The 13,868-nt window shown below is 42.6% G+C and overlaps 1 protein-coding gene across 6 annotated transcripts in view; it reads right to left on the minus strand.

Annotated features, from left to right (window-relative positions):
* Nucleotides 1-13,868, minus strand: part of LOC145344107 (DENN domain-containing protein 2A-like) — a 110,998-nt gene that overhangs the window by 17,285 nt on the left and 79,845 nt on the right. For all 6 annotated transcript variants that reach the window (XM_080190958.1, XM_080190954.1, XM_080190955.1 and 3 more), the window contains 6 exons: nt 11,358-11,545; nt 8,685-8,794; nt 6,865-6,934; nt 6,666-6,743; nt 4,909-5,049; nt 3,135-3,283 (listed from right to left, as the gene is read on the minus strand). In XM_080190958.1, coding sequence (XP_080047084.1) covers nt 3,135-3,283; nt 4,909-5,049; nt 6,666-6,743; nt 6,865-6,934; nt 8,685-8,794; nt 11,358-11,545 — 736 coding nt within the window. The remainder of the gene's footprint in view (nt 1-3,134; nt 3,284-4,908; nt 5,050-6,665; nt 6,744-6,864; nt 6,935-8,684; nt 8,795-11,357; nt 11,546-13,868) is intronic.

Below are 13,868 nucleotides of genomic sequence, written 5' to 3' on the forward strand. Positions count from 1 at the left end.
TGTGAAACCATGGCTAGGGAATGGGAATGGGCCCATTACATCCGTCAACACCACGCGTTGGAGTCCAAAAATTAATTTACAAACTGAGATATGGACAGAAACGGTTAAAAAAAGCAAATCCTTTACACATAACTCCCTTTTCGGCCCTCCAAGGTAAAACGAAAGTCATCTGGTTTTATTCTTCCTGGCGTTACCAGGATCAAATGGTTTATCGGAAATCAGTGATTTTTCAAGCTTGTGCTGCATTATTTCCTGTGCTGGAGTTGGGAGATAGATCGTTGGTGGTCCTGGACACAATGCTCTTTCTAAACATTGGCTACTAGTGATATGTACGGCCAACAGTAGCTGACTTTCTAGCCAATTGAATTAGCCCATATTTCCCTACATTGTTGAAAAGCAAATCATTCAGGAAAACCTCCAACCTATTGACTTCCAACCGAGCTGGTCAAATTCATTCTGATAGTGGGTGACAGTTTGGAGTGGCCAGTCAATTACAAAGGCAGTAATCTAATTAAAGGCTCAAATGATCTCACAAACCACCAGAGTAAATTACAATTTTGAAAATGGACTCTGCAATTCAGTTTATCATCCAGCGATGGTTAATGGATGATGGAGCATTTTATCCAACAATATGTAGTTTAGGAGCTCTGATGGTGTCACAGGCACCAGTTCAGCTCTTGGACATATCATTATCACATGGAATAGATCGCCTGAATGATTTTCTCAATGCAGGATTTCACTACTTGAATTCCAAGCAGTAATATCACGTCAAGTGAGTAGCTTAACGACCCACTCACTACCCTTTCATATTCTTCCCTTTGTTGGTGTTGTTTTGTTTAATTAACCAGATTTTCCTCAGTGCCTCAGTGGCTGCTTGAAGTATAATGAGATGGGACCTGCACTCTCCCGATTATATTGACATTTGCTCCTCGCTTGTCAATGGGTTAAATTCCAAAATTCTAAAAAAATGTTAAACACTGGAGTTCACGGTGACCCTAAAATCCTCCAGTAGTCACGTCCAGTCATAAACAACAATCTATTTATTGCAAATTAAGAAGTTCGATGGTTGGAAATAATAGACAAATCTGGGAATAGAGTATCCGATGCTTTCCCTGTTTTATCAATGCAGGCGTCAAAGTGTTCCTACAAGAGAACGTTTGGCACTCACTGATTGAGAATTCAAAGAGAGTAGAGGTGAATAAGTAGGAGGTCACCAGGACAGTCAGTGTCAATCCTAGTATTTGAATCACCAACACTCCATACAACAGAAATGTTTAATGACATTACCAAATCAAGAGAAGACAGCCTCATCTGCTACAAATGGATTGTCCTAACTATACATGTCACTAATCAAGATAAATAACATTATGGTTTTGGAGTGACAAGCTATGAGGAGAATGTCCTGCCACTTACAATGACCTGCCTCTCACTGTGTTAAAATGTCGAGAGTTTACACCCCAGCTTCCACATCGCAAATGCTCCTTCATTCACAGCTTTCTATGTAATCACATTTAATATTACTGTTTGTTTATTCAGTTTTTAGTGCTCTCATTCCAGGACTCATGCAGGCACTTGGGTTTTATTGCAGCTCATGAGTTACTAAGGCTATTTTGGTCCCTTTGTTTTTTTCTTTTTGTGGGAACAGCATAACTCATTACAATTAGAAACAATCAGGGACATATCTCCATCTTCACCTTCACTCTCAGGAAGAAAGATTGGAGCTCAAGGGAAAAGAAGCATCACAGGGGAATCAGAAACAGAGTTGTGAGATGGCAGACACTACTGCTGATCTGGGTGATATTCTGTTGTTCCCTTTTTCGCCCAATTTGCAATACTCTTCAGCAAACATTCCCAAAAGCTTTATCATGTAAACTCTAATTCTTAACAACCCAGTCTCACATTCTATTCCTCTTCTAGTTGCATTGGAAGAAGAATCAGAGAAGGAGCTGACTCCTTCACTGCAACTGCATTACAGTACTGCCATCATCCTCTCTATCTGCACCCCAGCAATATCCAGCCAGAAACATAGGGTGATGTAGACAGCATGAGTGGGAAGGAGAATGAATCATCTTAGTCCCAACCCTGAGGGAAGAACCCGGAGACCCGTATCTCACAGATCCTTAACTTTCAAAATAAAAACGTAATGCAAAGCACATATGCAGGCAACTGTGCAGCATGTTGTGGGTCAATTGGTAGAATCTATCACCTGTATTTGTGGCTCCCTTGGTGCATTTGGAGCAGTGCAGTTCACGCTGTTGCATCTGGCAACTTCACAGACATATGCAAGGAGGGCTGATCATAGCGAGGCCCATAGACAATCTGTGGTTTGTTATGCACTCTCAGATGGCTGCCATGGAAACATGATGACAGGGGTCAATCCTTTCCAACCTCTAAGTGACTGAGGCTAGGATACATGAAGATTCTAACTGATTTCATATCTGGTCTGTTTGTCCATGTATCAGTGGCCTTTGTGGTTATAATATATACAAGGTTGTCCCTTAGGATAGCAACATATGCAAGGTCTCCTACAGTCCTCACCACATTCCTATAGTGAATATATACACAAGATGTCTAATATACAATATGTATACATATTCTGTACAGTGGCACAGTGGTTAGCACTGCTGCCTCACAGGACCACGGACCCAGGTTCAATTCCAGCATTAGGTGGAGTTTGCACATTTCCCATGTGGGTTTCCTTTAGGTGCTCTGGTTTCCACCAACGGTCCAAAGATGTGCAGATTGGGTGGATTGGCTGTGGTAAATTGCCCCTTAGTGTTCAAAGATGTGCAGATCAGAGAGATTAGCAGGTTAAATAAGCAGGGTCAAAGAGATAGGGCAGCATGGATGGGTTTGACTGGGATGTTCTGTCGGAGAATCGGTGCAGACTTGATGGGCTGAATGGTCTCTTTCTGCACTGTAGAATTCTATGATTCTATGTAACAATTATCCACTGCTCCTTATATATCAGATTATTTAACATTACAAGTGATGTGATTTGGGTGCATTTAGGAATATTGTAAGATATGTATTCAGCTACTGACAGCTGGTCTCAGAATCTCCTTAATTCCTAGTTGTCTGAGTTTTTTGTCTCCTATAATTCATTGTAAACAACAGCAATGACTCTTAGTCACCTGAGTTTATCTGCTGTGAAAATCACCCTCCTTTCTAGCAGAAGAGAAGCAAAGACTTTAATCAACTGGCGGACGGTCAGTGACAAAAAGAGACACTCAAAGTCCACATGCTCCAGACGAGAATCCAAAGGCCTGCACAGCTGGATCACCTGCAGAAGAAGGCACTTGTCAAACCATTTCATCAGAAGCAAAGATGCCACCAACTGTAAATAGACATTTTCGGCCAGTTCTGTTAATGGAACAGCCAGGAATAACTTGCTTCAAATATTATCCATTATATATTTCGTATAATATATGACACATCATAGAAAGTAAGACTGGAGATATGCTAGAATTGTATAAAACATTTGTTAAGGCTTAGTATGGCACATAGCTCCGATCACATTACAGGATTTGATCTGCCAGAGTGGATGCAGAGGAGTTTGGTGAGGACGTTGTAGGACTAGTGAATTTTAGGCTGAGGATAGGCTGGGGTTGTTTTCTCTGGAACAGAGGAGGCTGAGATGAAATATAAATGAGCTGTATAAAATTACAAGGGAGCTGGATAGTGTTGGTGGAATTAACCTATTCCTCTTAGCAGAGAGATCAATAACCAAGTGTCACAGATTTAATGTAATTCATAGAAACATTTGGAGGGGTGTTCAACAGATTTTCTTTCCCCATCCAGAGAGTGTTTGGGGTTTGGAACTCTTTGCCTGAAAGGGTACTAGAGGCAGAAAGCCTCAATTCACTTATAAAGCACTTGATTAGGCACCTGAAGTATTGTCACCTACAAAAATATAGACAAAGAGCTGGACAATGGGTTCAGACTAGATAGATTCTTTTCAACTAGCACAGATACTCTAGATGGAGTGATTTGATGTGGCAAAATCCTAAGTTTTTCTACCAGGGATAGGAAGTGGATTGTCAACCACTGTCATAGTTATTATATCTGCACAGCTCAAACAGTTTCTGAAAGTGGCTTTGTACTTTGACAACATCTTTATTTCAACTCTGATAACAATGAGGAACTTTTTGTTAATGGATGCAAAGAGCAAAGCAGTATTACAATGTTATCCATTTACTTCATCACATGCTTCTCTAGATATAGAATACGGTACCTCTTGTATTCTCAAATCCTCATATATGACCTGAAAACAGGAGATTAGTATATTTCTGGGTCTTGTATTACACAGCAAAAATTATGTTAAAGCTACTCAAGTCTGCAGAAACTGCATTGTTCTAATGGGATTTGGACAATCTTTGCTTTGAAGTGTGTCAAAAGATTCTGTGGGGCACAAAGTGCCTGCCACAAAAGATTAAACCATTTATTATACTGTTTAAGTAAATATTAACAATAAAAAAAATAAAAAAGTTAAAGAAGGCCTGGTGAAAAGGAAACATTGAGGGGTGAAATTGGATCTTGGTGAAATGTGAAACAGGAGGTGGTATTTCATTGGCTGCCCAGTATTCATCCTGCCTGAAATTCAATTCCATTTACTTCAACAGAAATGTAATCGAATGCGTCATAAACAGGTGGCAAAAGCCATTCGGTCTGTTTTCCATCTCGGCTTGCATCCAGTTTCAATTCCTATTTTTTGTCTCTATTCACATGTGTAAATTAGGGATAAATAAGGTACCCAAACAGGCGCCAGAGTGTGACGACTCGGGGAATTTCACAGTAACTTCATTGCAGTGTTAATGTAGGCCTACTTACGACACTAAGAAAAATACTTTAAACTTTAATATCCTCAACATCAGGAAGTATAAAGGAAGATCTGAGCTTTTCCCTTACTTCATTCCCTGATCCCGGAAGAAAGTTTCTAACAGTGATGGTTCTCCCTGGGGCAGGAAAAGGAGCTTCCATAATGCTTCTCATGAACGGCTGAACGAGAGCTGGGGAAATCACTCGCCGCTTCTCCACCTCATCCAGGACCTGCAGAAGAGCAGCAAATAACACAAACAGTATTAGTCTTCTGTCTCACAGAGGAAAGAAAAAGCCAGACTTGACTTAACATCCATGGGCATAAGTTAGAAAGAAGCACAAAGAGCCGTAACATTCTGTCAAATATTCCATGCTTGGAGCTCCTCTTAAAATCATTGCCTCAGTGATAAGGCTGTTTAATATTTCTACACTAATACCTATTTTCTGGTGAAAAGCAAATTATGAAACACATTGCTGCAAATGATAGATGGGAGTAAATAATCTGTGTTATTCAAGTCAGATATAAAAGGCTATAAACAATTACAACGTGACAGACTAAATATAGTTCAAAGTGTAACTGCTCTAATTTGACAACAAGAGAAAGCTCACTCAAATGCCACTGAGTTGTTATTTACACTTGTTTGGCGGGATAAGAAGTGAGGATTAAGCTGGGTGAAAGAGGGTACAAGGGGTTTGCATCACAGATGATAGATTGGTATCGCTCAGTCCAGTTGGATTAACTATCCAATCAACTGTGGGTAGGTCGTCAGAGTTTCACTGAGTAATAAATAGTTGGAATGAATCACACTGGAAGCTGGTGTTAGGCTGCAGTGAGTGCAGGTTCTTACAATACAAAATAAGGACAATAATACAAACATAATGAACACGCAGCCCTCATTGTCTGCAGTATTGTGAACCATAGAACCTACAGTGCAGAAAGAGGTCCTTCGGCCCATCAAGTCTGCACTGAACACAATCCCACCCAGGCTCTACCCCCATACCCCCACATATTATACCCGCTAATCCCTCTAACCTACATATCCCTGGACGCTAAGGGGCAACTTCTTAGCATGGCCAATCAACCTAACCCGCACATCTTTGGACTGTAGGAGGAAACCGGAGTACCCAGAGGAAATCCATGCAGACACAAGGAGAATGTGCAAACTCCACACAGTGACCCGAGCCCGGAATCAAACCCAGGACCCTGGAGCTGTGAAGCAGCAGTGCTAACCACTGTGCTACTGTGCCGCCCATCATGAGGCAGGCACACTAAAAGACAAACTTGAAGGGTGGGGATTCTCCAGTCTCGGCCATGGTGTGAATGAGATCAGGGGAATTGGCATTCCAGCCAAGCTCCATTCACTGGCAGTGGCATTGGAAAATCCTAGCCATGAACAAAGAAGGAAGATGTGTCTGCTTCACCATAAAGTATGCTCAAAAAGAGTAACTCAGCAAATGACTTCACAGGAAAAACTGTTCTTGGGTTGATGATGTTGAGAGAGGTACTTGGAATTTCCCAGATACTTTTAAAGCATGAGTGTGGGAAAGATCAATATAAATCATTTCACAGTTCCCAGCTGAACACTGGTTCCTTTGCAATGGTTTTCAGATGAGTGAGGCAAAGTCCAAAAGCAAAGGGATTGACAAAATGTTGGCCAGAATTCTTCCATCCCACATGCCACTGGAATTTTAGAGGGCAGGTTGCGGGCAATGAGAAACCCCATTGACAGTCAGGTGGGAATTTCCAGCTTTTAGACCAGCATGGCCGGAGAATTCCATCCATTGATTTCTTAATCTATGGCCTCAGTTTTAGGCAGCTCCTGATTATCATTGATCGGTAACTGTACCTTGGAGAAGAGGTTAAAACAGCCCAGCCGGCTAACGATACAGTAAACCTCAGGCAACCGTTTCCCCTTCCCCGTGGGCTAAAAGGAAGAAGAGAAGATGAAACTTTTAACCTGTTATAACCATGTCACATTGTCATTGCACAAGGGACTAGATTGAAAGATCATTTTAATTTCAATAGAGTCTTAAAGATAATCTTACCAGTAAACGGCGGCAATACCCAAATCGTCTGCTCCCATCTTCTCCAGTCAGGACAAAAGAAAAAGTTTCACTATTACAGTGGAAGACAAGGAATATTTATTAGAATATACTGTCCTAATGTAAACACTAGCCCTGGAAAAAACTTGCATCAAGTACTGCAACTGGACTCCATCATATATGGCCCCTTGACAGAAATGGAACAGTCAACACACTTGGGTGGCCTGATGGCACAGTGGTTAGCACTGCTACCTCACAGCGCCAGGGACCCGGGTTTGATTCCCGGCTTGGGTCACTGTCTGTGTGGAGTTTGCACATTCTCCCTGTGTCTGTGTGGGTTTCCTCTGGGTGCTCTGTTTTCCTCCCACAGTCTGAAAGATGTATTGATTAGGTACATTAGCAATGTTGAATTCTCTCTCAGTGTCCCTGAACAAGTGCTGGAGTGTGGCGACTAGGGGATTTTCACAGTAACTTCATTGCAGTGTTAAAACAAGCCTATCTCTGACATTAATAAATAAACTTTAAACCTTACTCAAGGCTTAAATTCCAATAGAGCAATCAGGAAAAAAATGTCTTATCGAATGTGGTGATTGTCCCTTTAGGGGCAACACAGCAGAATCAGGGTCACCTAGCCTGGAGGACCAGAGAATCATCCTCTTCGGAAAAGGAACATTTTGGTTGCTAGCTGCAACCAGGTAAGTGCCGTATATTTCTTGTTAATGAATGATATTTGTGTTCACTGACAGAGTCAGTGATAGTGCATCATTACATTTAACATACTCAACATTGGTACACAACACTCCCTGTAAAATAACGTATGCCCACAGTGAGACTGCATCATTTTATTGGTCACATGAAACCGTATCTCAACCAAGTGGGCTGGAAATAGTGTCAGCTTTACTCAGTGGCAGCACTTGTGCCTCAAGAGAGTCAGAAGGTTACTGCTTCAGGCAATCCTCAAGACACTTGAGCAGATCATCTAAGCTGACACTTCAGTGTAGTACTGAGGGTGTGCTTCATCATCAGGGGCGATATCCTTCAGACGAGCTGCTAAACTGAGGCCTTGCTTGCTCTCAGGTAATGTAAAAGATCATGGTCGGAACTCTACCACTTCGCCTACCACGGAATAGTCACGCCGAGGATCCGACAACGGAAATCTCTGTTGACCTCGGGCAAGAATTTCCAGTCTCGCCTGAGTGAGGCTGTAAAATCCCACCCCATATGTTCCAAGAGTTACGGGGTGAGGGGACAAGGGAAGTTCCTGCTGTCTTCCCCAACATTTATTCTTCAGGCAGCACCACAGAAGCAGATTGTCTAGTCATCTATATCATTGCCATTCTTCAGAACTTAACAGTGTGCAAATTAGTTGCAGTGTTTTTACAACAGTCACTAGACTTCAGTTGTACTTTATTGGGTTGTGAAATGATCTGGGATGTTCTGAGGACATGGAAAATGCTACTCAGTGCAATTCTTATCAATGTGCTAACACAAACACAAAAGAGCCAATTACTTCCATCCGTGCGGTAAAATTCTATAGTCTGCATCCTTATAATAAACCATTCTTTTCACAAGATACCCAATGCATCTTGCATACCTTCAGACAACAATATTTAATTCTCCATGACACTATTTTGTATCCAGCACAGATGAAAATTTATAAAAATATAATGACTTTACAAACATAGGAAAACTCATTAAACTCAAAGAAGATGATCATTCAACCATTATCAGGCATCAATTCAATCACAATCCACCCACAATTGTTCCACCCATCCAGTAGTTGAGAAGAGGTATGATTGAAAATAATCTATTAAAATACATACCTGGCAAATTCAGAAATGGGAGCCCAGTCTCTGGCATCAGGGAAACAGAACTGTGGGATGACTTTTAACTGATCTTCTGTTTCTCGCATGAATTTAAATGGTTTGTCCAGCTGAACCATAGGGAAAAAGATCATATTATTCACTGTGCTACATTCAGACACTTCACTCAATGCACCATGACTGACATGCACTGCTTAATCTATTTCAAATACATATCTAGACTGAACCTCACTTTACTTTCCATATTATGCATGATATTTCATACTTCAGCTGGGACTTTCTGCTCCCTTTTTTGCCAGGTGGGTTCAGTGACAGGAGTGGAAAATCTCACGAGATGTCCAAATTGCATTTCATGGAAATGTAAAAATGTTTTATACATTGACATATTTATACATCATTTTTATACGTTAACTCATTATAATCAGACCTCCATGCCTGAATCATCTCCCAAGTAAGTCCATTCACTTTGGTGTGAGGGAAGACAAATGTGAAAGCCAACTGGTCTCCCAAGGCGAGCAGACCTCCCAGAGGAGCTCAGGTGAGTGACATAGCGGGCTTGATGGTGCCATTTTCATTCTAAGTGCTGAATCTGGGCACAATTCAGATCCGACTTGGAAATCTGCTTTCAGGCGCCCCCATTAGCATTTAGCCTGGAAAAAAATATCGTGGCTCCGAATTGCGCTGTGGGCGGGGTTTAGCACGGCCGAAACGATCAGAACTCTGAATTGCGCGTGTGCAGCTAGAAGAAACATTGAAAAAGCGTGTCCGTGTCAGATCGCTCCCGGGCCACAGAAAGCAGAGAATGAAAGCAGCCCAGGAGCAATGGCCCCCACACACATCACTGTCCTCCTTATCCACCCCGCCCCCCCCCACTGCTACTGAGACCAATCGTGATTCCCTGCCCCCTTCCCTCCACAGAGTGACAGTGGACCACCCTGCCCCCCCATCCCCACCCACCCCAACTGGAGATACATCTTACCTGCCTCCTCCCCTTATATCCCCTAGAGATCCATCTGGCCTTCTCCCCCTCCCCCCCCAGGGGATGATGTGGCCTCAGAGAATGATCTGGCTTCACTACCCACCACCCCCCCTCCCCACCCCCCACAGAGAATGATCTGGCCTCACTCCCCCCTCCCAATCAGACAACGATCTGCTCTTCCCCCCATTCTCAACCAGACAATGATCCCTCCTCCCTCCCCCCGCACCAGAGAATGATCTGCCCCCCCCACCCCCCACCACCAGTCTGAGGCAGAGAGCCATTGGAAGCACTGAACTCACCTTTTCAGCAGCTGGAGTGCCTGAAACAGACTTTTATTCAGCATGTCCATTGAGGCGCAATTCCGGATTGGCGAACGCGGTAGTAAAGGGGGAAATGTTGATGACGTTGGGCAGGCAGTTCATTAATTCAATTTAAATGCAAATGCATTTAAATGCCATTGTGCCCATTTCAGGTGTGAATCGGATCGCGGCCATTCCCGGTCTCGGTAAAGTGGCCATCTGCGCAGACGCAGGTGTGGATCGTGTCAATGGCCTCCTAGCTGACTTTACCATGTTTTTGTGCCCGTAAACAGGTGCGATGCAATGGTAAAATTGGGCCCAGTGTGTGTGTACCACAACGGCCTTTGAAAACAGTGCCCCGAACTTTGATAAACTAAGTAGCTGGCAGTGCAGCCTCCACCAGTGAGACATTGTGGGACCCACCCCTTGCTGTTTGTTTCTCAGCGTCTCAAACAATGTGGCTGAGAAAGCTACCATTGGTGCCAGCAGCCTCAATGCTGCTTTTTCTGTCCTCCATCGGCCTTTGCTGATATTTAGGAAAATGGCACCTTCCCTCTCCGTATAAAATACACCCTCACTCCTTTATTTAGCCTGGGGAACATTATATTAACTTCTGGGAAACGCAGATCAATATCACATCTCCAGTCCCACAAAATTACTGATCGATTAGAAATGGGATCAATCAACTCACACCAGGGAATCTAACCATAAATTTTTAATTTTCCCACAGCATGAATTCAGAGGTAAGTATTTGCTTACACAGTATTTGAGTTTCTACGGCGTACTTCTTGTTCAATGTGCACCAGTGTCCCATGTTGAAGGTATATGATAATAAGGATCATAATAGCTAGTCATGCCGGTTTGGATTTCCCACCTCTAAAACAGCTCCACTGATACTACTGACCAAATCAGTGTCACTAGAATGTAAATCACAACTGCTGATCTGTCTGGGAGCCAATCTAAAGATACCTAGCTCTAGCAAAACAAGCAGCATTTTCAATTGATAGGCTGGTTTTGTATATCGGATGGTTTCGGATCAGCTCCCTGACTGCAATGAAGTTAACATGGTGAAACAGGAGCATTCAGGAAAGCAGTCTCTTGAATACATCATGAGGAAAGGAAGTTTGAAATGATGGATGTCTGAAGAAAATTAGAATACTCTTAGAGTTATATAGTTCAAGAGACAATGGGAGGACTTGAAGGAAATGAAACTTCCTCAGACTTCCCTTCCTTTTCAATGTGTGGAAATGCTGAGTCAATGATTACCCTCCCCCCACCTTCTGAAATCACATCAGAAATTCCAGGAATTTTCTCTTCAAAGCTGGAAACTTGTTCACCACCCCAACCCATTGGAGCAGAGGGAGAAAGGGTCTCTCAAGTTCAGCATTTTCTTACCTTCAGGGGGAACTGTTGGGTAACCTCAGGGACATACACACTGGTTCCCTTCTTCATGTGGAGAGCAACCACCACAAAGAATTCAAATAATTGCCATTCTTGGAATTCAATGAGATCCCTCTCCAAAGTCCGATAGCGACCCCTTTGTTTCAGCATGGACTTGACCAACACAAGGCGCTGGCTATGAGCTATGAATAGGGGAGGAGGAGAAATTAATGTATTTGAATCAAATGACGTATTAAGTAATAACCAATCTTAATAACTAAAATGAAATATCAGTCATTATTTAAACAAAGGCATTTTATTATTCTGTTGAAACTCAACTGCAGTATCTATTTGTATGTGCAAACCCATTACTGAAAGGTGGTTTGACCTGCTCAGTTTACTCACCTGGGTCAGATTTTTAAATCACCTGGATTTACCAAACTCAAGAGTAGATTTTCCTGTATTCACCACCTACCCAGGAACTGACAGGAAGCTGCAGAGCCAGAGTTCACTGATTCACATTTAGAACCAGGAACACAGGAATTTCTTATGCCAGAGGATTCTAGATTGAATAGGGGTTTCTGAAATGTGGATGCAAAGACATATGATCACACAGACCATTAGACAAATGAAGAAGTTCTTTGAAATTGCAGGAGAAAAAAGTCTACAAAGTGAGAGCCAGAAAAGAAAATGTCAATGTTTCAGCTATTTCTACAGAATTGAAAAGCTGCACAGATCTCTTCCATGGGGTAAAGTAGAGGGCAGTAGAAAGAGTGGTCAACCTAGGTGCAGTTGGATGATAGACAGCACACAACAGTTGTAGATCAGCTACATGTCTTTGTGAGGATGTCTCAAGACAGATGAGCATGTCAGCTAGTCTTTTATTTGGAGTAGAGGATTGATACCTGGTTTAAAATTTTTAGTTATCAGTATGGACTTAAGAGAACTGCTTCTTTTTACTCTCTAAAACAAAAGACTTCGAGGAGATATATGTAAGTATTTAGAATAATTAAGGATACAGTGCAGAAGGAGGCCATTCGGCCCATCAAATCTGCATCAACCACAATCCAAAAATGTGCAGGTTAGGTTGATTGGTCATGCAAATTTGACCCAAGTATCAGGGGGATTAGCAGGGTGAAAATGAGGGGTTACGGGAAGAGAGCCTGGGTGGGATTGTTGTTGGTGCACACTCAATGGCTAAATAGCCTCCTTCTGCACTGTAGGGATTCTATGAATTCAATTCTACCCAGGCCCTATCTCCATAACCCCATACATTTACCCTCACTAGTCCCCTGACACTACAGGGCAATTTAGCATTTTAGCATGGCCAATCCACCTAACCTGCACATCTTTGGATTGTGCAAGAAATTGGATCACCCAGAGGAAACCAATGCAGACACGGGGAGAAAGTGTAAACTCTGTACAGACAGTGACGCAAGCCAGGAATCAAACCTGGGTCCCTGGCGCTGTGAGGCAGCAATGCTAACCATTGTGCCACCGTGCCATCCTGGAATGCATGTGCATTTGGATAGTCTAGATAAGTCATCAAGAACTGGGGACATAAATAATGTCAAAGGGACCTCAGTTATGTCGAGACTGGAAAAGCCAGCATTGCTGTCCTTAGAAAGTTCAGAGCAAATTTAACAGGTGTTCAAAGTTCTAAACAGTTCTGAGTATAAATAAGAACAGTTTCCTGTGGCAGAAGGTTTAGACGACACAGATCTAAGGTGAATAGCAAAAGAATTAGCAGTGGTATGGGAGAACATTATTTTTTAAGCATAGTAACTTGTTATAGAACATAGAACACTACAGCACAAACAGGCCCTTCGGCCCACGAGTTGCGCCGATCACATCAACTCCTATCTATAACCCCCAATCCCATAAAACCCCATATACTCATCCAGAAGTCTTTTAAAAGACCCCAGCGAGTTCGCCTCCACCACCACTGACGGCAGCCGATTCCATTCACTCACCACCCTCTGAGTGAAAAACTTACCCCTAACATCACTCCTGTACTTTCCTCCCCGCACCTTAAACCTGTGTCCTCTCGTAGCGACCATTTCAACCCGGGGAAATAGCCTCTGAGAATCCACCCTATGATCTGGAATGCGCTGCCTGAGTCATACAGCATGAAACAGACCCTTCGGCCCACCATGTCTATGCCAACCATCAAATACTATTCTATACTAATTCCATTTGCCAGCGCTTGTTCCATAGCCTACTATACTTGGAGATTTAAGTGCTTCTTAAATTGTCGAAAGTGAGTTGAGTAAATACTTGGAGGGAAAATCACAGTGCAATTGGGAAAGAGCAGGGAATGGGTCCAATTGGATACCTCTGTCAAAGAACTTGTTCAGGCTTTGTCATTCTATGATTCTACAATATGCTAACTTTTCAGAAAACTAACCTAGATGTCAGGAGCTTTTTACTTTTGTCCCTGGTTATTGGTTTCTGGAATAAATAATCAGGTCACGTGCAGCGAGTGCGGTTAGCTTACAATCTGAAGGTAAGTAGGATGTTGCGTGA

The sequence above is a fragment of the Carcharhinus amblyrhynchos genome, chromosome 6 (genome assembly GCF_965287045.1).
Source record: "Carcharhinus amblyrhynchos chromosome 6, sCarAmb.v2.hapA, whole genome shotgun sequence".
Classification (NCBI taxonomy): Eukaryota; Metazoa; Chordata; class Chondrichthyes; order Carcharhiniformes; family Carcharhinidae; genus Carcharhinus; species Carcharhinus amblyrhynchos.